General features: G+C 39.7%; 2 protein-coding genes across 3 annotated transcripts; one reads left to right on the top strand and one right to left on the bottom strand.

The window, feature by feature from the left end:
- Nucleotides 1-144: 144 nt before the first annotated feature.
- Nucleotides 145-10918, bottom strand: wipi1 (WD repeat domain, phosphoinositide interacting 1). Its single transcript, XM_063481464.1, has 12 exons — nucleotides 10485-10918; nucleotides 9326-9408; nucleotides 8745-8914; nucleotides 8553-8649; nucleotides 7278-7375; nucleotides 7083-7175; nucleotides 6933-7003; nucleotides 6284-6391; nucleotides 4310-4474; nucleotides 4097-4204; nucleotides 3617-3756; nucleotides 145-3390 (listed from the first exon to the last, which is right to left on the bottom strand). The coding sequence occupies exons 1-12, from the start codon at nucleotides 10559-10561 to the stop codon at nucleotides 3269-3271; spliced, it is 1332 nt and encodes a 443-aa protein (XP_063337534.1). The 5' UTR covers nucleotides 10562-10918; the 3' UTR covers nucleotides 145-3268.
- A 1981-nt stretch (nucleotides 10919-12899) lies between these two features.
- On the top strand, nucleotides 12900-23345 carry LOC134632710 (cAMP-dependent protein kinase type I-alpha regulatory subunit). 2 transcript variants are annotated; one of them, XM_063481457.1, is made up of 11 exons: nucleotides 12900-13041; nucleotides 14612-14827; nucleotides 16920-17090; nucleotides 17181-17272; nucleotides 17369-17430; nucleotides 17530-17576; nucleotides 17681-17839; nucleotides 18107-18167; nucleotides 18407-18528; nucleotides 20470-20551; nucleotides 20824-23344. In XM_063481457.1, exons 2-11 carry the CDS (start codon nucleotides 14654-14656, stop codon nucleotides 20994-20996), a joined length of 1143 nt encoding a protein of 380 aa, XP_063337527.1. In that variant the 5' UTR covers nucleotides 12900-13041; nucleotides 14612-14653; the 3' UTR covers nucleotides 20997-23344. The 2 variants fall into 2 exon arrangements, with proteins under 2 accessions (XP_063337527.1, XP_063337526.1); XM_063481456.1 differs by having other exon boundaries at nucleotides 16920-17272; nucleotides 20824-23345.
- The last annotated feature ends 310 nt before the right edge of the window (nucleotides 23346-23655 follow it).

Here is a 23655-nt window from a genome sequence, read left to right as displayed (position 1 = left end):
TGCGATAATCAAATTTTGGAGACCAAACTTCTGAAAATAGATCCTTATTGTTATCTTGTTGGATATTTGATGACTTTTAATATAATATTCAAACATTTATAATATAATTACAAATAAAAAAAACAAACAAAACAAAACTTGTTGCAGAGGTCAAATCATTTCTGAGATTTAATGAGTCTCTGGTGTAAATGTCCAGTATTGAACAGCTCAATGCAGCTTACAGGTGCCCTAACAGCGCCACCTTCTGGCAAGTCATATTACTATGTTACTTATTACAACAGTACTATAAAGAAATGTTATATACACATTATACACTGTAAAAACCCATTAACATATATTTTACGCATGTTAGGTCTATGTGTTGATGTGTAACACATTACACAAAAAGGATACTTAATACATTAATGTAAAAATAACTTGACTTATATGTTAACATATTCAGAATTATTAAGTAAATAACACGTTTTTTAGGCTTGCACTGAAATCAATGGACCTGTAGCTTTGTCGTGCACAGCTCGTCCCAGGTTTTGCATTTAGCTGTCGACTGCTGCACCCACAGAGCAAAATATTTTATCAGGTTACATTTGTGACTCTGCAGGATTTTTCAGTCTCGTGTATTGCTACCATAATTAGTATCACAGCTGCATCGGCAAGTCATATGATACTTATGGCATGTATCGTGATTTAAATAGTGTATCGTATAATATCTATGTATAATTTCTTTGTGAGTGAACTACTGCTTGTCTCTCCTGAGGTATCATACATTTTTATGACCACTGATTGAAAAGTTCTGGAGCCCCATACACAGGAATGGCCCTGATAAATGTCCTAAGACTTAACATTGCACTTGGCTTGTTAAGAAGTAAAATCTTAGGTGAGTTTTAAGCATACCTCCCAGGGTCCAGTCACACTAGGGAAAACAGTGGTCGGAGACTGCTGTGCGGGGAAAAAAAATTATGCCTGTATGCAATTAACTTGCAGTGATATTGCCTTTGAAATGGTCGCTTCAAACACGGATCATTTTGAAGCGATGGTCAGCTGCTGCCTTTAAACCAACTTTGGTGCGTTGATTTGGCAATAAAACTGGGATAAAACAGTAATAAGACGAAGTCAGTCTGCTATAAATTTTTGATTAAACAGGGTTAAGTTGGCACTTAAGCGCTGTATGCAATAATACCCTAATTGAAATCTGTTGCCGTCTACCTCAGTCCTCAGTCAGTCCTACCGGAGCCAGGGGCGGACTCAGCACCAGTGGACTGGGAAAACGTTATAAATTTATAAACAAACAGCTGCAGCTAATTCATTCCATTAATGACCAGCATTGTATCAAGAGCAACGTAATTGTGTGGCTCAAAAATGAGGATACCAGAAATGTAATAACAACACAATACAGTTTGAATTCAGGTTTCAGGGACGTTCTGCTCTGAAAACAGTGGGACAGTTGAGAAAAGTGAGAGAAGGCGGAAGGAGAATCAACATGTTTATGCTACAACACATTAACTTCTAGTGTGTCAAACTTGATACATGAGTTTTGGAGAATCTTACATCATCAGTGTGATTTCTTTCCCCCGTGAAAAAATTGCAAAACATATTTTTTAAGAAATAAATTGCAAAGAAAAACACAGATGTGGTAAGCATGATACAAATTAAAACTCATATATCAAAATGAATATTTAATTAATTTTAAAGAGTTATAAGGGTCAATAAACGCTCAATTTTCTGTCTTAATTTAACTGCTCAGACTTTAAACGGATAAGGGTGATCTCTTATTTTGTTATGGATAACTGGGGACTGTGTGGTCCTGAGAACTGAGGTTCAGGTGGAGCCCAGGTTTTATCCAGAGATTTACTTCACTGCAAACACTTCCTTCATATACCTGAAATCTATGTACACTTTGTGAACCTGAATTGGAGTTATGCACCAGGGCTGCTGTCTCACATCCCACAGTTAGAAAACCTTGAATTAAGGCATCTGTTAAGCATAAAATATTAATTTAACTAATCCTAACATACTATAACATTCAGACACTGCCATAATACACTAGCACAGTCCCACTAATAGCTCCATTTTGAAAGACACATGTAATGTATGTATTAGTGTCTGTTGAGGGAAGGAAAGAAAAAGAAAGAAAAATGAATCTTGCTCTGTGTGCACGCTGCTGAGAAAAAGCAACGCTGAAATGTGATTAAACACTGTAACTCACTGTAAAAAGGATAACAAGCTGTATACTCATATGTGGTTCTCCTCTAGCCTTCTGAAAGTCTGAACATAAGACATGCTTTGCAGCATTAAATTCAGTGCAGCTTGCAGTGAATTGCCCACCACAAATCTTTGTAACTGACACTGGCGCGATTCATTGTATCCTCACTTGGAGAAATAAACATAGTGGTGCAGACGAGTTTTTCATCCACGCAGACTGACTCCGGCTTGCAGCAACTTACTGCAACATTTTGGCAATCTGTTTGCATTTATAAATAAGCTGGAAGTTATTTGGAAATGTTTGCCAATTTTGAGTTCAACTGAAATAATTTGGAGGGAGGTTGCCTCCCCCCAGACGACCTGTGCAAATGCCTTGCAATCAAAAGCGATCGCTCAGAGGTTGAGGGCACTGTACACTCAACCTCTGGGTGACCAGTTGGTCAACAATTTGTATTTGGTCCCAAAAAAAACTAGAGATTGCCAATTTTTTTTCCTAGTGTGACTGAGGCCATAGGAGCATTTTTGTTATTTTAACCCCTGGATATTATTGAGCTTAAGTATTGTCGGTCAGCTCATACTACTTACCTGCCCTTTAGGTTGCTACCATAGTAATGAGTTGTTGTTGGACAATACATATATTCAACAGTAGTATAAAAGTCAGAATTTCTAGCTGTGCACAGTGATTATTTCAACATGTTTAACACTGTTGTTAGTGGTAGTATATGGGAGTTAACATTAGGATGGTTCAGACAGCCTTTGACTTAAAGAACAAATGTTCTGTTGGTGGTTTTTTTTCTTTAGGATGAATGGACCTTCTGCTCTGTTTTAGTGTTTTTTTTCTATATCCTTTACAAATAACAATGGGTACACAAAATACAGAAATACCAGAAGGTAATATCCTTCCAAGATTTAACTTTAGGTGTGCAGGGTAACTTGTGAGAGGGTTGGGAAGCCACAATGTCGCAACACATTAGGAATATTTTGTCCAACCTTCCTACTAGAAACAGGTAAGTCTGGTTTGTGTGCAGGGGCAGGGGCAGGGGCAGGGAGGGTACCCTGGGGAATTTGGTCAGTTATTCTGGTTTCCAACCGGAGGGAACTCATTCTCGTCATCCAGACAAACGGGGCCCTCAGCAAATTCGTGCTCGGGGATGACTTCACCTTTCTGGGCTCCACCGTCTTCGGAGTACCCTGGAAAGAAGCAAAGAAAGAGCATTTTAAAATTTCAAATATTTCTGATCATATTTGGATGGCTAGGGTTTTAACTATAAAGAAACAAGCTTCATTTAAACAGGAGTCGCTTGACAACAATACTAAGAGTTGAACATACACACACAATTTACAGCTGTGTTTAATAGCCATTAAACTTAAAGTATACTGACTATGCTCATGTTTAAATGCCAGCCTTAAATCTTACCCATTAGAGTGGTGGAGGAGGGTGCGGTCGTGGGGAGAGCCACAGTGGCAGCATATGTTTGGCTAGCTGGTTGTGGAGGGACATCCTCTGGGTTCTCCTCTTCCTTCTGGTCCCCCTGCTCCTCATTGGACTCAAAGAGCCTGAGGAAGCATGGAAGAAATGGGCTGAATAGGATTTAACACCTAAGGTAATGCGACAACAGGAATACACAACAATGTGAGATTTTTAAACAGCAACAAAAGATGGACAACTGTTTAAATGCATACAGATACAAAAACATAGCATTCAAGCCTTTTCAGCTCCAACATGTGATTATAGTGCACATGGTTACATCTTCATCTTCACCTTTCTTTCTGCCTCACGATGTTTTTAAACTTAAACTTTTCAGTTAGAGTATTTCAAGGGGAACCAAAATAAGTGTACATTTTAATTTAGAATAAGGATATTTATAACCTGTACATCCCACTAAGATATACACACCTGTGCTTTTGAACAAGGACACACTCGCCTCCATCCTGTGGATCCACATTATAGATATAAAGATACCCATCTGAAGATGCCACAAGCAGACGAGGAAGCTTCTGAATCCTAACAACAACATCAACAAAAACAACACACACACACACAATATAAATGAACCTGAAGATACAGACTTGTTTTTTTAATATACCTTTATAGTTGTAGTTCTCTTACATAGCGAGGGCACAAATGTTCTTCAGACCGAACATGTTGAGTCGCACTGTGGCAAAGGCTCTGTCCTGATTCATCATGTCAGATACCTGAGTAGGTAAGTAGGTACTGGCTGCTGTGAACATTTTCCCGACATATGCTGACCATGTAGGGGACTCCTCCTCTTGGCTGGAATCAAACAAGATGCTTTGTAGTTAAAGAGAAAGAAAACTTTTAACATGACTAAATTACTACTAGAGATAACAGTTTTATAATATAATGGAGCAATGAGAGTTAGAAAAAAGTGTTGTTTTTAATAATAACATAGCAGAGAGGGCTAGGCATTCATTTACTCCGGTTAGGAAGAACAACGTTTGAGACAAAAGCATCTCAACTGTCAGTGAGTCTCCCATGCAAAATAAAATAATAGTAATGGTGAAGCAGGATAATACTCATCTAAATAATGGTTTATTATCAGTTATCACCAGCCACTTTATTAGGTACACCAGTTCTAATGCAAATATCTAATCAGCCAATCACATGGTAGCAAGCTCATCCATTTAGGCATATAGTCATGATCAAAGCCACCTACTGAAGTTCAAACCAAACATCAGAGGAACAAAGGTGATTTAAGTGACTTTGAATGGGGCTTGACTATTGATGCCAGATGGGCATCTCAGAAACTGCTGATCTGCTGTTATTGTCTCTCACTACCACCTCTAGAATTTACAGAAAATCTGAAAAAGAGAAAATGTCCAGTAAGCAGCAGTTCTCTGGGTAAAAATGCCTTGTTGATGTCAGAAGGTCAGGAGAAAATTACTAAACTGCTTCAAGCTGACAGGAAGAAAAAAACAACTCGAATAACCCCTTGTTACAACCAAGGTGGGCAGAAGAGCATCTCTGAACACAAAACACATCAAACCTTGAAGCAGGAGGAGACCACTTCATCAGGTGCCACTTCCTTCAGCTAAGAACAGGAAACTGAGGCTACATTTCAAAACTGGACAATAGAAGATTGTAAAATCTGATGTGTCTCAATTTCTGCTGAAATATTTGGATGGTAGGGTCAGAATTTGGCATAAACAACATGAAAAAATTGATTCCTCCTACCTTTTATCAATGGTTTAGGCAAAGTTGGCCAAGAAAATACTCCTCCACACATGTAATGGTGTGGGGGAGTATTTTGTTGGCTAGCTTTGGGTCCCTTAGAAACAACTGAGCATCATCTAAATGCTACTCAGCCTATCCAAGTATTGTTACTGAGCATGCACATCCCTATACACGATGCACCATTGTCTAATAACACCCTATATCTCAAAGCTCAAGCCATCCCTTTCTTGATCATGACAGGGAGTCTGCTGTATTCAAATGGCCTCCAGCCTCACACCTTTTGGGATGTGACGAACAGGAGATTTACAGCTGACCAGCAGGCAGATCTGCAGCAGCTGTGTGATACCATTATGTCAATATGCTCCAAAAGACCTAAGGAATATTTTCAGCATCCATCCATTATCTTCTGGTTATCCAATACAAGGCTGCAGCTGTTAGGGCAAGAGGCAGGGTACACCCTGGACAGGTCCCCAGTCTAACACTTAGAGACAGAAAACCATTTGCACTCACAATTTAGAATCACCAATTAACCTAACCCCACTAACTGCATGTCTTTGGACTGTGGGGTTAAGACAGAGTGTCTGGAGAGAAACCACGCAAACACAGGGAGAACATGCAAACCCCACACAGAAACACCCTGACCCTACTGTTCACCTTGTTGAAATTCTGTCATTAAGAATTAATGCTGAAGAGAAAAAGTGGGTCCAATCCAGTGCCAACTACTTTTTTAGATGCACCTAATAAAGTGACTGTGAATATTTATATTAATTAACATATGACTTTATATAATAGGACTATAGGATTAATATTATTTTCAACACTTTTTTTTTCAAAATTAGATAGTGAGTGACTGAAAAAAGAAGCTTGAAAAAGGATGAGAGAGTCAACCTTGGGCTGTGCTGCTCCAGTTTAAAGATATGGACCGTCTCAGTGTTGCTCGAGGCACACAGGAACTGTGCATCTGCACTGAAGGACAGCGAACTGATACTAACATATCTGGAACACACACAGGAAATAGAAAGAGAAACAAAGCATTGAGATTTAATTTCTTTTAAGTTATCCAAAACTAACATTACAGTGATGTATTATTAAAGCCCGTGCACGACTTTGCCTTTAAGGATTTTTGTCTGAGATAAGAAATGACTCTGCAAACCTTTGCACACAGTCCGGTCACAGCAGTGTGAGTGTTGAAACACTGTGTATGACAGCCTCCATTCTATCTTACAGTGTAATGTTTCCATGACCCCACCACTCACATTACTGTTAGTCAGTCACTGACACTGGAACCTACTCAGCACATTCGCAGCCATGTATCATTGGCTGTTGAGCAGAAGAGCAGTAAAGTATCTTACTCACCAAAACATGTAACTGGTGAGTATTACCAGATTCATTTGCACTGCTCACCTTCATGTCACGAGAAATTTATTAAACCTCTTTCCTACTTTATGAATCATGTTTGTTCACTGACTTTTTTTTTTCGATTCTCACTGCTGGTCAGTACTTAATGCCTAAACTACGAGAAAAGAAGAGTAATAACCTTTTCATGCCTCTGCGAAATTCAAACAGCTTCTGTCCTTCAGGGATGCTGAAGACTCTGATGACAGTACCCTGTGGAGGAAAGCCTGGTCAGGAGGGACTGATGTGTAATAAAAGAGAAGGAAGGTGAAAAAGGAAATCAAGCCCTCACCTTCTCTGAAGCACTAGCCAGCTTTGTGCCGGAGGCGTTGAATGTGAGAGCTGCCAGGGGACTGTCATGGGCCTGAATCAGCGTCACAGTGCTCTAAAGGGGCAACAATGCACTTTAACACAAGGCTGCTCTTTTCCCCCATGGGGTTTCCAGGTGACATGAAAACAGCTGCATTTCTTTCCTTTGTTGCCTCACCAGATTGTTGGCATCATAGACTGTGATCTCTCCCATGGTGGCGCTACCAGGATACGCCAGGAAGGAGTTGCCATGGTTGATGGAGAGTGCACAGAGACCTATAAAGGAGACAAGAGGATTATTTAGTATTTTATCTTTTTTTTTTTTTCATAATCACTGATTTTGCTTTTTTGCCTATTGGAGCTAACATGCATTATCTAATCTGACTTATTACTTATAAAGAATAATGCTGTTGGGCCTGTGAATATATTGGATCAAGCAACTGTTGCATGTCTCTTTTAAACACAGTGCTTTGGAAAGCCTATGAAATGCAAAATTCTTATCACTGTTACAGGAACTGAAGCGCCTTGTCACATTTAATCAGTACTGATATAGCAGAATCCATTTGCTGACTTTATGATTGTTGTCTGCTTGTTTTGTAAATTGAAAATGTATCCACAGTGGCTTCCAGTCAAAAAAGTAATGTAAACTCCACTTGTATGATTAAATACACAGCTAATACACATGTATATGATAATACTTTTCCTTACAGTCCCCCAAATATTCCCATATATTATTCAAGTGTCACAAAATGCATATATTTTGTTGCATTGGATAGCTTAATGTCAAACCAAATTGTAGCTGCATTTATTTTCTCTGCACACAGTAACTTCTAACTCTCTCTTTAATCACTTAATCACCTTTAAAGCCAACTGGAATCCCCGACAGGCTACGTAAAAGACATGCTGATCCCATCTGAACTGTATGCAGCCTTCATAAACAGTATGGCAACCTTAAAATCTCAGCTGAGCCCTTTCTGGCTGTTCTAAGGTGACCATGTGTCTGCCATCAGGGCCTCTCGGCTTTTGCGGCTCGCAGCTTCACTGACTTCCCTTAGATCTTTTCTGAAAACATTTTTTTTATAGACCAGGTTTTATGTGATGTGTCTGTCTTTCTGATATTACTTTGCTTTTGTTCTTTTTCTACTGACATTTTGCATTCAGTTCTATGCCCCTTTTTCTTGTATCAATTTTATCTTCTTTTTTTAATCTATTATTGTTTGCGATTGCAGACTGGCTTTACCTTCTGAGCATCCTTCTTTTGCCTTCATTAAAAAACTTTCTAAAGAGATTTTAAAGGTGCTTTACTATTATTAATGCTTCAGTGTCTTCCAGCCCACAGAACAACTTGGCAACATCTGGGCATCAGGCTGTCTCTGTAACAGTTGGTTTTTTTTTTTTTTTGGTCATGTTTCAGCAGGCAAAGCTTTAATTTCTTCCAAAAGCTGTAGTCTACCTGAGGGGTTGGTGGGTGTGTTGAGCAGCGTCTTAAGGAGCTTCATGTCTTTGATATTGTGGATGTAGATCGACTCTTCGAGGCACACCACGAGCCGCTGACGTTGAAAGCGACACGAGCACAAGAACATGTAATTATCAGCACAAACCGGGATGATAAAGGGGTATGCAAAGCCGTCGCTCTTGTTTTTACCTGTCTGTTGAGCCTGACAGAGAGGATGTTGTTGGAGTAGCTGTAGTTACAAATTTCCGTGCCTTTCTTAAAGTGATAGACGTTCATTCGTCGTGGCATGGACAGACTGACCACAACCACCAGGCTGCTGGAAAACAGTCGCTCCACTATATAGACATCTGGACACTCCACTGGGGAAAAAAAAACAGATGAATCTCTTGAATACTTGCATACTTCTACTCAGAGAAGTTATGGAAAGTACCTCATGTCAAAATTCATTCATAGTACATTCACAGTGAACAATATCCCATCTATTTGTGAGCTGTGAGAATGGTTTGACCTGTATCGGACTTGCTGCCAGTCTTCGTGGCAGCCTTTTGGTACAAAAAAAAAAAAAAGAAGAAGCGCCTCTGTCTGCGTTTACCTACCTTGCACATCAGACTAAACATGACTTGAACAGCCTAAATTAAGGTGAACATGACCACAGCTCAAACTATGCTGTGCAGACCTCTGTCACTGTGTACTCGTGTCATATTTAGGGGGCAGAATGCAGGTTTGCTTGTTTGCTGATTAAAGAGAGTGAAGAACAGTGTCACTCCTACCCCCTTCATGGATGCAGTCCAGTTTGTCCACAGCTGTGACTGAGAAGAGCCGGTAGCCAGTCTTAGTGCCCACTGATAGAGAGCTACAATGGAAGCACACCCAAATACAGAGCTTTTTTTTAGTAACACTGTAGTTACAAAGTATACCATCGGCCTTTAATTTAAGTTGGATACATTGGAATACCTTAAAAAAAAATAATGTTTTTAGCAATATACACCAACAGACACATACGGTCACTAGTATAATACTGTAAACCATTGCGAATGGTTATAATGGATCATAGATACCAGTGCTGTAATAGCTACTTTCTAAGCAAGAAAATAATACACTGTGGCCTGAGTTGACTTCCTTACAGCTCTACTGATAACTAACCCATCATTGTCCATGATGCAATAGTAGCATGACCATAACTGTCAACAGGGTTAGGACATGGTTATCAGATCACAGAACTACTTTGTTAGGCTTAGGGCAGCTTAAGCCTGCCACAAAGAATTTCAGGCAAACATCTGTTTATGTGCATAAGTCTTTGGCACCTGAGTCATTATCATGCTTAGGCAACAAAGCCTTAAAGCAATTACCATTAAAAGCGGTTAATTTCCATAAAGATGCCTGCCTTCCTAGCTCAGCTGGAGATGAGAGGAGCACAATAGCATTGTGGTCAGCAGGCTTATTTGGCTGTTTAGCCTGAAGCATACCCAAAGGAGTTCTTTGTTTAAGGAGACACACATTAAAATCAAGATTTTTTGAATTCTTGGTTCAGTATGGGATACTGTAAAGCAGATTTTTCTTAAAGCTCCGTTTATTTTCATTATTAACAAATAGCACTGCACGTTGCCTGGGAGTGTAAGCAAGAGACTGTTAAACTGTGTTACTACAAGTTTGGTTATAATACTAAAAGACTAGTCTAAAGTGCAATAGGCCTTTAAGATTAACACAGTGGCCTACTTCACATCCAGCTCTATGGGACTCTCGTCTAGAAGTTTAAATGGTGCACACAAAAAGGTTACTTCATTTTGCATGCGCTCAAACACTTTGCAGCAAAAAGGTCCCATCAGAAACTAAACCACATTATAGAAATGCAGCTGAAAATAATTATGCAACGGTCAGGTGTATCAAGGAGATTGAGTTCATGCAGGGCCCAGCTCGCAGGTCGCTTACGTGGTGTCCTGGTTAAACGAGGCACAGATGAAACCTCGATGCACTCCGGGGTCGTCGGATAAGTCCGGTGACTCCATTCCAGCAGCTGAATTCCCCCTCCTCTAGAGGTCGGAGGCCTTGGGCCCGGGTCGATCCCCGCCGGAGCCCGCTTCCCCTTTTGCTGCTCCCCGACTGTAAGCGCCACGCTCACACCCTTCGGGGACAGGAATGTCCGGGCAGGCTGGCTCAGATGGTGCACATCGTAAACAGGAGCGTGTGCTGCTATGGCTAACCGGAACGGGAGCAAAGATAAACAGGAACAGCTCACTGACGACCGTTTCACTTCGGAGAGGCTACACTCCCGTTGTTATTATTGTGTTATTAACTTCTAGTGTTCACACAGGAAAACAAAAACAGCTGATGGGAGGATGCGTCACCCTGAGGTACATCGTGATTGGCTTTCCAGCCATAAGTCTGCACGCCTCTCTGGCTTTTCTATTGGTCAAGTTGATAAAAATCCGAGAATGGTTTTAGCAAACAGCTATCAATCAACCGAGCGGCTCGTTTAACAGGAAAAACTGGTGATTGGCCAGTTTTGCTTTCAGTCTCGTCACGAGGAATTGTTTTGATGATTTGATTGGATGAAAACCCAGCGACACGCCAACAGCTTTAATTACAGTACGCATTTTTTGGTAAGTTTACTTTTTAAAAAAAACAACAACAAAATAGTATGAAATTAAATATACTACTATAATATCTATGTGAAAATATTTTTATGTAAGAACATTTTTAAATATTTCAAAGTTTCTATTTAAAGCATTGAATTCAGGTTTTTAAAACAACTAATTAACCATAAAAACAAACAAAAGATTAAGTAGTTTAAAGCTTTTACTATTAAGCTAAAACTGTGACCCAAAGAAAGTCTTTCCTCCTTTAGTTACTACTTGCGGTGGCTGTTCATCTCTGTTGTGTCTATGTTCGTTTATCATGCTTACAAAAATAAAAATGTAAATTAAAAACTTGGATGTGCAATACATTACTGAGTCATTATTGTTGGCTCTGTGAGCCACGTCTAGATGCAGCGAAGTGCAGACTTCCTGCTTTAATTTAATATATGATAATAAGGGAGTTTTTTTTCTTTTTGACAGCAATAGCTTTCAAATTCAGTGGCACGCTTGGCATCAGTTTCAGACTTTTAAATACTTAACTGATGTTGAAATAGTGAATAAATAGCCCAGTATTGCAAAAGAAACAGCAACAGAGTTTGGAAACAGGAAACCTATTAATTAATAAATTTCTTATTAAAAAAAAGTATTAAAGTGACACACGATTCCATTGAAATAAGGGTTATATCCATAATATACAAATGTGACCTGAAAGTGATGCCAGTACCCAAACATGTATGAACATTTCACTGATTTTATTTCAGGGCAATATTTTCATGCAGTAATCTTGTTAAATAAATAATAAATAAAATAAATTTGCCGAAGCAGATCATCTCCCTCCATTGTACCTTATCCCTAGCGTCCTGTCACACCAACCCTCTGTATGCTCTCCTTCACTGCATCCATGAACCTCTTCTGAAGTCTTTTCCTTTTCTTCCTGCCCAGCAGCAGCTCCATGTTCAGCATATAATAGCATTTAATTTAGGTTATCTTGGTCACTCCCACTGAAAATCTTCACCTTTGCCACATCCAGCTCAGTCTCATGTCTTTTTTGTCACTGTCGCCATCTCCAAATCATGCATAATAGCAGGTTTCACTGACATCTTGTAAACCTTCCCTTTCACTCTTGCTCCTTCTGTCACAAATCATCCCTGACACTCATCTCCACCCACCCCACCCTGCCTGCACTCCCTTCTTCTCTCTTGTGCACTGTCCTTTGCCTTGGATCGTTGACCCCAGCTATTTAAACTCACTCTACCTTCACTATCTCTGCTCCTTGCAGCTTCACTGTTACACCTGTCCTCTTATTCACTGACTTTCATTCCCCTTTCCTCCAGATTATATGGTCACCTCACCTCTTCCACCTGCTCCCTACTCTCACCATAGATCACTATCACAATATCATCTGTGGATACATGCAGTATTACTGAATTACCCAATAAGGTATAACACTATATCTGTAAAAATAACGAATAACATTCATATGAGACATTTTTCTCCCTAATGAGTAGCTGCTTCAGCTTCTGATACTACTTCTTTAAAGTTGTTTACCGTTACAAGTTAAATGAAAGACTTGTTCTTGTAGCTGGGGTTTGTAGTGTTGTTGCTTTTGCCACCACGACCACTTTTTGAAATCAAATATTAATCGATTTCTTTGTCTTTTCCTTGACGTCACGATTTCCGTGCGGTCTCCTTTAAGGTTGCCACGGGTTACCGGCTCACATGTCAGAACGAGGAGAATTGACGTCAGTGACGGCTGTTGATTGGTTCTCAGCCGTATCCGGTGGGGCAGCGGTCCAGGGCTCGGGGAAAAAAATCGAAAAGAGGAGGAGGATCTGGTAACGGTGCGCTTTGAGAAATATCTTACATTCCGAGTCACCGTTTAAAGACTCGGCAGGATTTTACCGTTTCTTGTGAGTACTCGTGTTGTTTTGGTTCGCGGAACATATGACCTCTGTATAGGTGAAATTTGTTTCCTCCGTCTCTCGTTTGTTTATGCTAGAACTCAAGATGGCGTCATTGGAGGAGCGCTTTGCCTTTGCACGGAGCTAGCGAGCTAGGCATCAAACCTGACATACATAAACTAGGCCGAAGGTAGTTTAGCAAACCTCTAAAACGCGTGTTGCTCATTTGAGGGGTTTTCTGCTGCTTCTTCATATGTCGGGCTGCTCGTTTTATTAGCATTAATCTGCTCATTTAAGTTACTTGACTGCAGCCGTCAGCTTTCTCGTGAAGCCTTCCTGACCTAGACAGTGTTACAGACAGGGCATCTGCTTCATATTGACTCTAACGGTCGTAGTATTTCACCACTTTTTAAACCATTAAATGCGTTATTACAATCCATCATCAACTATGCTCATTTGTCTGCTGTTTAGCAAGGTCATTGTGCCTCGCTGTTGTTTTGTTTAATTGCATAGTTAGTTTTAGGTGATGCTGCAGGATAGTAGCTGATTCAAAGAATCAACATTTGAATATAAATGTAACTATTTTAAGACATTTCAAATAAAGTAAGACTTTCTTATTACATAAGACAAGAGAGCTCTCCTAGTAGAGGTTGCCGTAGCTCTTAATTTATACCACCTGGTCCGAAAACAGTATCGTTTACCACATAGTTATTCCTGTGCTGGGTTTAGATTAAAGCAAGCCTGCCAAGTTTCCACCACAAGCGTAGTTAGCTGTGCATAACGGCTGTGCGAGCTTCATCTTTGATAACATGGCTAGTAATCTCCCCTGGGCCTTGTCAGATTAGAAATTATCCGAATCCTATTATACTGTTGCACATGCACGATACACTTGCAGGCACAGAATAGATTGTACTCTCACTCCGCAGGACTTGTTTACTCATTTACCCCTCTAAATGGCAGACATGGGTTACATCAGGACTTTAGAGGCCTTCCTGATTTAGACTACATAGCCAGATCAAGCTCAGAGCTGTCTGAAGAAACTTATATCACAGAGGCTGATCAGATGATCTAAGGAGCTGTCAGGCTGTTTTGCTCAGCAGCAGTATTGTGGCGTGAAATGTTGAAACCTCAATCATGTGTGCTTGCTTTTGGCCTGTTTCACATTTCACCATTCATCTAAATTTAGGCCTTGTCTATGATAATGTTTCAGCCTTAGCCAGCTGCTCTATCATTGATAGAGGGCTTAATTCAGTCTGGGGGAAAAAAAAACTTAAACTGTTTTGTGTAATTAAAACCAAGAAAAACGGTGTGCTTGTTTTAGTTTTGTTGTGTCTGCCTGTGTGTGATCACATCATATGACCAGTTTTCGCTCCAGACAATTAGGAGCACTCGGGCTCCATAGTGACAAAAACAACATGCTGTGCTTTCTCACTCCGGCTCCATTTTTCTCACATTCTCACATTTTTCTGTGTGTGCAGTTCACATTGAGACACTCAGGCTCTTTTACCTCGTGTCACTCTCTGTCCTCAGTGTTGTGCGCTGATGATCTGACACCATGCTTCTTTTCCTTTCCTCTCAGCACAAAGGTTAGAGGTCACAGAGCAGGGTTGCGGCTGTCGTCATGGCATCTGGAAGTACGAGCAGCGAGGAGGAGCGGAGCCTGAGGGAGTGTGAGCAGTACGTGCAGAAACACAACATTCAACAGCTGCTGAAGGACTGCATTGTCCAGCTGTGCACCTCCAGGCCAGATAGGCCCATGGCTTTCCTCAGGGAGTACTTCGAGAGGCTGGAGAAGGTTTGTGTGCTAATGTATGTTTGTGTCTTGGACAAATGCAAGCCATTTGTCAGTGAAGGGTGGGCATCTTACACCCTTGTATTGGACTGTACTACTGCCAGTTACTGTAACCTACCTTCTGATTTGTGTCACTTACAGTGACGCCAAAATTCATAGCACTTTAAAGCAGAATGATTAGCTATTGGCTGACAGCACCTAACCTCCCACGTTGACCTTTTTCTATTTACAGTTGGTTCTTGATTTTTAATTTGTTCAGCATGCAATGGGGGAAAAACAGACAAGCCCTATATTATACCTTTTTCCCCTTTCTTTTCTTTCTTTCTTTTTTTTTTTAAACACATTTTGTGGAAACATTTTTAGACCCACCAAATGTGCATGTACACTTGGAGAACAGACTTCCAGAAAACTCTTGAGAAGTGGATGCTATAGTTTACTCTAAAAATTAGTAAAATATTGTCAGCCAGAGTCAGCAATAGCTCATATGAAGGAACAGAGAATAAGTAAAATAATTAATTAGTAGTTTGGTTACTGTCAGATCTTTTGCAGATTTTTATGTTCCAGAAACAGTAAAATGAAATAATACCTTAGCTACCATTTTGTTTATCTTATATTATTATTTTCTTTAACTGTAGTCATGATCATACATAGATGGACAGTTTCACAGTTTTTTCTTCTTCAGGTTTGCAGTTATTTACATTCAACATTCAGCACATTTGAGGCTTTCGTCCATGTTTTTATCTATTTTCTTTCGCTTATCCAATTCACCATGGCAGTGTGGCTGTGGACTATTTCAGCTGCCACAGGGTGGGAGGCAGCGTGCACCCTGGACAGGTCGCCAGTCTGTCACATGAGGCTTTTGTCAATATTGAATTATAAAAGGTTAAAAAGTAATCGGACGCTTGGCTCCAAAGTGTTTCTTGAGCCATGCCATTTCATTGTTTTCATTGCTGAAAAGAGCTCAGGAGTAGCTCAGAGGTGATTTAGAGATGATTTATTCTACTTAGAATGAGTTTAATTGTCTTGGCAATATGAAGAGTAACAAAATAATGATAGCAGAAGAAGATAATAATGATGAATCAAAATAAAAACATTACAAATATCTGGTTTGCCAAATGCAAATAAACTATTAGATCTAAAAGAGAAACTGTTGATGTAATTTGCATGGGAAAGACGACTCTTTTTAGTTTATTTTTTCAAATAACCACATGGCTAGTCTAGATTTCTGTCCAGCACATGATTAAAATAAGACCAGACAACACAATTTCATAAAATAGTTATTAACAATATTAATTACTTTTGTTGGTTTTCTAAACTCAATTTGTTTGTCCTTTTTTGTGTTTCTATACACTAGGGGCCTCAGTTTTGGGCAATACAAATACTTAGTGTTTGTTATAAAAAGAATGTGGTTTCATGAATTCCTTCTGAAGAGTCTCAGCAGCATTCATGGTGCAAACAGGAAACATACTTCCTATTGAAATGCATATGTTTCAAAGTTGTACTGCCTGTAACAAAAAACATGAAAAATCTTGTTACGTACACATGAACAACTGGATAATGGGCTGCACTAGAACCTCTCAGGATTTATTAAAATTTTCAGACCCAGTGAAATCATCACACCATAAAGGCTACAGTCCAGCTTACAAAAACAAAAATGCGAGAGTGGAACTCATAGATTTCACAATGTTATATGGAGTGATGAAGCAAAAATCGACCTCAGAACGATGGAAAGGGGAAAGTGTGGCTTGTGCACATGTGACTGCCAGTGGAACTGGGACAATAAAACGTATTGATCATTTCACTGCTCATAGAAACAACAGGATGAGTGTAGGGGTACACAGTGGCTTTTTGTGTGCTCAGATTCAGCCAAATGCAACAAACTGATTTCACCTCATGTGAACTGCAGTCCAAATAAATTGCATATAAATCAAAAGTGTAGTGTCTGCAATAGAGGAACACACCCATCTGATGCATGCTGGAGGAAAACATTACCATGAGTCCTGAGTGTAGGATGCGTTGCTTTCTATCATGCAATTAGTTGTGACTGTATAAATCTTGTTTCCCTGACTGACTCAGTCCTGTCCCTCCTATTTAGGAGGAGGCCAAGCAGATTCAGAACCAGCAGAAGGCCAGCAGTTCCCGTTCAGACTCTCGTGATGAAGAGGTGTCTCCGCCCATGAACCCCGTGGTAAAGGGCCGCCGGCGGAGAGGCGCCTTCAGCGCAGAGGTTTACACAGAGGAGGATGCCGCCTCATATGTCAGAAAGGTAAATGCATACAGCAGATATGACGCTATGGCACATATGATTTATATTTGTGTCAGCATCCTGACATCTGCTTTCTTTTTGATTCCTAAGGTCATTCCAAAAGACTACAAAACAATGGCTGCCTTGGCCAAAGCTATTGAAAAGAATGTTCTCTTCTCACACCTGGATGACAATGAGCGGAGGTACCAGACTTAATACATTTTATAATTTTAAAAAAGTATATTCGTGGGGATGATTTGGATGACTGGCTAACCTCTCTGTTTCTTTTCTTTATTTAGTGACATATTTGATGCAATGTTTCCAGTCACCTACATTGCTGGGGAAACCGTTATTCTGCAGGGTATGATTACAGCTTGTCAGCATTGATCATAAAAAAGCATTAACCAAAATCATAGCACGGCTTTCTGTCATGCTAACTGACTCGGCTTTATGCCCTCAGGTGACGAAGGTGACAATTTCTACGTCATCGACCAAGGAGAGATGGATGTGAGTGTTTGGATTGTTAAGTAGCTCTGTTAAATGACTCATTTAAAATCACATTTAACATTTGCAAGTATTTACTTTGGTTTGTTCCTTTTCCAATCCGGTAGGTGTATGTGAACAATGAATGGGTGACCAGCATAGGGGAAGGTGGCAGCTTTGGAGAGCTGGCACTGATCTACGGCACCCCAAGAGCGGCTACTGTCAGAGCCAAGACCAACGTTAAACTGTGGGGCATCGACAGAGACAGCTACAGGAGAATACTTATGGTGAGGAGATGTGCGGCTGCGTCATTCATGCAGACTAGCGTTTCTAAAGCTTGAAGTTGAAATGTTTTTGATCTATTCTTGTACTGTAGATTCACTGTTTGCTCTTTTTTTCTTTTGCTGTTGTATTGAGCTAGTTTCTTCTTATAGGTGTGCCATTGTTCTCATGTTCACACTTCTAATCCACCAGCATATTCTTGACGCTATGTTTGTTTTTTGTTTTTTTCTTTTTAAACATTTACACTTTTTAAAAATGTCCTTCTCTTTTAGGGAAGCACTTTGAGAAAGAGGAAGATGTATGAGGAATTCCTCAGAAAAGTCTCCATTTTAGGTGGGTTATTTGTTTTTAAATTAACCGTATCAGAAATTAAAGCAGAGGAAGAGAAGCTCATTACCTGTGTCTGTTGCTGAGATTAAAATAACCTGAAAAGAACTTTAAAAATATCTCACTTTTAAAAGAAAAACAGTAACAGGTTCAGGCCTTCAGAAGATTTTTTTTTTTTTGGTTTGTTTTTTATTCTGTCATCATTATGTCTCATTATTAAACTTTGCTCTACTCTCCTTCCTCAGAGTCGCTTGACAAATGGGAGCGTCTGACAGTCGCCGATGCCTTGGAGCCTGTCCAGTTTGAGGATGGACAAAAGATTGTTGTGCAAGGAGAGCCCGGAGATGAGTTCTTCATCATCTTAGAGGTATCCACTTGATTCATTCGTCTCCTTTTACACACATTAAAGGTCCCGCGTTGTACTGCTTTATGACATGTTAGTATTAGTCTCACTTGTCTCCAGAATATTTCAAGTTTCAAAGCGTTATTTTGTTTTTTGAGCCACACGTTTGTATATCTGTGGTTTGGCGCTCATTCAGTTCAGTGAGGTCAGAGTGCACGGCTGCTGACACTCATGCACGAGACACTCTGTGGCTTCTTTCTTTGTGTGTGGATATTTCACTTTTGAATAGAGCTAAATTCTCAGCACAGTGTTTGTGAATGCAGAGTTTGTTCGACTACCTCGCAGCTATAAAAATCTAAATTTCAGCAGTGCAGTGCATTACTATGTTAGCAGTTTTCCCCTTGTAGTTAGTGTCTTTCAACTCAATATTTTCTGATCAAAATGTTTTCTGAAAACAGAAACGAATAAATATGTACATGAGTGTGAAGTGCAGGACAGGAGAAGACACACTCAGCTGGATTTCTGTTCAGCATTTGAATGTAACGGAAACACGTAAAATGACATGAACACACACTTCTCTACTTCTCTGTTGGTTATGAATCAGCCCTTTTTCTACACTTTGTGGTTGTCTCTCATCGCTATGTTGCCCCCAGACCTCTGACCTGTGTGCGTACTTAGGATCAGAGCTAATTAGGTCACATGAGCCCTCCCTAGGAAACAACAGGATTTCCTTTTCCTATGGTGACATGATTGGCTGATGTAATTCACTGAGCTTTCAGTTCTTAAGGTGACAGGAATACATGAAAGTGTTAGTTTGGTTAGTTGTGGGCTGTGTTTTCAACGCTTTGCTTGGTGTCACGCAGACCTTTTTCATATTTTCTTTATTTTAAGCAACCAGATTCCAGAAATGACCCAAACTAACTTTGGCGAACACTGGGTTCCTGTGCAGCTCTGATGTTTAACAGCTTTTAGTGCGATACACAATAATTGTGCTCATGTCCTAAAGTCACACAAACAAACTTCAGCAGCTTTGTGTTCAGCAGTGTTAAATTACTGCTTTCTTTTTCATCAAAGTCTGACGGCTTTAAGAGAGATGGAGGCTTCAGTTCCTCTTCAGAAAGAGCTGTGTGACAGCAGCGTACGCCCAGACAACACTTTAAATATATCCAGCAGTTGAAATTTTTTTTTCTTTTTCTTTTTTTGGCTAAAGTATGTCTTGCTGCTGGTAGTGCACACCAGTATGTTTAGCATCAGTGCTAGCAGCATGCCAGCAGGGAGAGGGTGGGATCATAGTTGAATCTTTGCTCAGCTTCCTTTGGTTACCTGGTTTCTATATCTTGTACTGCTGGCAGCAAGCAACATTTTACATTTCTGTAAATGTAAATGGCTACTTTATCAAACATCTGTCAATGACTTGAATGACCTTGTCTGCTCCTGCTTTTCCTGGTTTTCTGCCATATTTACATAAACTAATGAGCCACACAAAGCTAAAAAATGACATAAATATGACTAATTTTAAACTGAATCATGCAAAGCTGCTCTATGAATAAATATAAGTGGCTGGAGTAATATCTCCCCCTTGTGGTCATGTATGTGATTGACAGATGATCAGTCTCTGTTAGTGTCAGAAAGTTAATTCACAGGAAAAAATGGAATAATCCCACACTATGGAATATTTCAGTTCCAGCCTAGTTTTTCTTTATCTGCATTATTCCAACATGGACATATTTAGTTTTAAGGTTGTTATGAAGTTGTTACAACTTTTTTGTTTTTTCTTTACTGTAGTTTTTATAAAAATGTACCACTGAACAAAATAAGCATTGTTTTAAACAACTAAAACACTCATTAGTCGCAGTCTTGATTCATCAATGTATTAAAAGCACTTTTATGGAAATGCTGTCTTTCGCTCATACGTTAGATCCTGCAGCTTAAGGACCAAACAAGCTGATGTTTGTGTGTTTTCAGGGCTCTGCAGCTGTGTTGCAGCGTCGCTCAGAGAATGAGGAGTTTGTGGAAGTTGGGAGATTAGGACCATCAGACTACTTTGGTAAGAACTAAAGTGTTACACAGGAGTCTTTTATTTATATATATATATATGTATATATATATGCATGTATGTAAGTATGTGTCATGCCATTAACTCAGTAGTTTTTTATTTTAAGTAACAAAAAAAGATAGGGAGCATTAAAAATTGTGGAAAAACAGATCTTTGTGACTAGGACCAACACTATATTTCTGTATACATGTCTCTGTGTGTGACACTGAAGGATGTTTTCATGTATTTTGAATTTTAAGTCTGTGACATTTTTTTTTCCCCAGGTGAGATTGCTCTGCTGATGAACCGCCCCCGCGCCGCCACCGTGGTTGCCCGCGGCCCCCTGAAGTGCGTCAAGCTCGATCGGCCTCGCTTCGAGCGTGTCCTGGGTCCCTGCTCAGACATCCTCAAACGCAACATCCAACAGTACAACAGCTTTGTGTCGCTGTCTGTCTGAGGGAGCGTTTCTCCTCACACTCACTTCTCCGCCCCCCGCCGCACCCTCTCCACCTCTTCTTCTCTCCTTTCAGACCCAGGGGTCCACCAGTGCTTTTCTTTTTTTGTTAGGGTTTTTTTTCTTTTTTTTTTTTGCTTTCTGTCACTTTCTTTTGATTTCAGTTCCCCCATTCCCACTCTTAATTTCACACACAAATCATGTTATTGTTCCCACCGGTCACGCTGCTGTGACTGTTTTTTTTTAGCCATTCACCAGCGCTTGTACCAGCTGCTGTACGCTACCTTGTAGGCACAGTTACACCACATGTAACTTATGTTATATATGTATTTGCTGATTAAGCTTCTTTTTTTTTTTAATACGAAGCGGGAGATCTGAAAGGTTCTCAGACTGATGAGACAGACAATCAGACTTTACATTGCGCTTTCAGTAAAATTATTATTTTTTTGTTGCAGACTGAAGTGAAGAAAAGTTTCCTTTGTTGTTGGGGTTTTTTTTTTTTTTTGTTTGTTTTTTTGGACATCAATTAGCTTGACTACACACACAGAGAGCAGAACCGAGAAACTGTAGAGGGCGTGAAGATCTAATGCTCGACTTTGGTTACCGTTTGATTGGTACGACAAGAAAACAATGTCTCTTTTAGTTCGAGAGAGCTTGTACAACAAATAATTTTTATTGTGCAGCTACCAGGCTAGTGCCAAATGTTGATTACTGTCATTCAATGCAAAGATGCATAGCCGTGGGAATGCAATGCGTGCTCTGTTCCAAACAGGAAGTAGTAATCACCCTGTAGTCATCTTAATCGATAGGACGACCATACAAGAACTGCCTTGACTACTCTGAGGAAAATAAATAAATAAATAAAAAGAAAGGAAGACAAAAAAAAAAGAGTATTAAGTGTATTTCAGTATTCAGTTTCTTTAGTATATACCAAATAACTTGGTCACTCTTCTGCTATGGTTTGTAATCAAAATGTTATAGTATAGTTAAAATGATCCTAGTTATATTATTATCATTGACTAAATGATAAACTTATGGTTTGGAGTGATGGTGATTGTTTAAAAAAAAATATGTTGAACTTTGTCTTTTTGTAAACACTTATTTTTCCATAAATTCTATTTTAGGTGTCCAGTGCCACAAAGTAAAAATAAATGCTTCTTCTTGTCAACTGATGAAACAGTATGTAATTGTATTGTGTAAAATGTCATGGGTAAAAACTTTTTAAAATAGATCAAAGGGATAATTAAAGGTTTATCGAAGCGGGGAGTACAAAGCGGTTTTAAAGGATTTTTCAGGACATCTGAAGTATTTCTGTTTCACAGCTCGGCACAGGCGAGTTGACAGGCAGAGCGAGCGGATATTTATTTAAAACTAGTGTCATTGCTTATTGCCTATTTGAAAAGGTGGCTGTCTTTTCATCAGAGTAGCTTGTGACCTGTTCTCTATGCTTACCTGGCATGATGTTTTAGGCATCCAGTGATCTGGTATGAATGGAAGTGTGTATTTAAAAAAAAAAAAAAACAAAGAAAGGAAAAAAAGTCCTGCAGCTTCCTGCAGATGCAGGAACCCTGTCGAATATTTGGTTTGTTACTCCTTAGCTGAACTGCTTCACAACTATTTAGATGCCATAATAAAATGAAATATTTCTTTTTAAAAAAAACAAATGGACAAAAAAAAAAACCTTTACCAAATCACATGATGTTGACTTCTGGATTCTACGCTTAACTCTACATTCCTGCATCACTGTCTGTTAACAGAGATGACCTGTAATCATGTTTCTTTTGGTTCTCATTCAGAGCGTTTGTACTCGCTTACAGCTGAGATGTGTGTTTGGTTTTATGTGCCGATTGCAGGGTAGTCAGGTTGGTGAGAAGACCTCATGGATGTGAGTGTATGTTTCTTCACGCTTAAATCTGATCATCATGCCCCTAACCCTGAGGTTAAACCTTGCGGATGTGGCTTACCTGTGGATTTATGTCCACTGACAACACATCTGGGAAATGGCTCCGTTAGGGGTGAGGGTTTCACCTTTCTGTCAGAATATTGTTTTTGTGTAAATAGCTGCATCATTGGTTTGAGTCCAAAACGTTTTTAGCCACACTGCAGTCGTCCCAGTTTGCCTTAGCTTACCTAACCTGGGCTTACAGTAGAAGTCAGTCACTCCTGCTAGCCCGACCTTCAGTGAGTTTGTTAGACCTGCAGCACAGAGAGCTGCAGATTATAAGAGGACCATTCTTTTTCTATTCTGTCCTGTATTTAGTTTGACCTCCTGTATGTGCAAAGATGTTTATCCTTTTGGTATAGATTGTTCCAGATGGCAGTTTAAGCAATAAAATAGTAAAAAAAGAAACTCTGCTTTGTCTCAGACTTCTTCCTTTGCAGACTTGCAATACTGTGCAGGGTTCTTCATTAGACATTGGCTGCTTGATCACTCATTTCCAGTCCAGTCCTCATACCTGACCATTTTCAGAAGAGTGGTTTTGTTTAAGCCACTTAACATGGACCTGTGAATCGTTGAAACTAAAAGGATTGACCAGTGTTGTGTCTACACAACATAACAGATAACTTTTAAAATCTTGTAGATTCTGGGCATTTTGTTACAAGCAGCCTGTTTTTTTTTTTTTGGGGGGGGGGGGGGGGGGGGGGGGTTGTTTGTTTGTTT

This window comes from Pelmatolapia mariae, linkage group LG8, assembly GCF_036321145.2.
Source record: "Pelmatolapia mariae isolate MD_Pm_ZW linkage group LG8, Pm_UMD_F_2, whole genome shotgun sequence".
Lineage (NCBI taxonomy): Eukaryota > Metazoa > Chordata > Actinopteri > Cichliformes > Cichlidae > Pelmatolapia > Pelmatolapia mariae.
The sequence above is the reverse complement of the archived record's forward strand: the minus strand, read 5'-3'. Positions and strand labels throughout refer to the sequence as shown.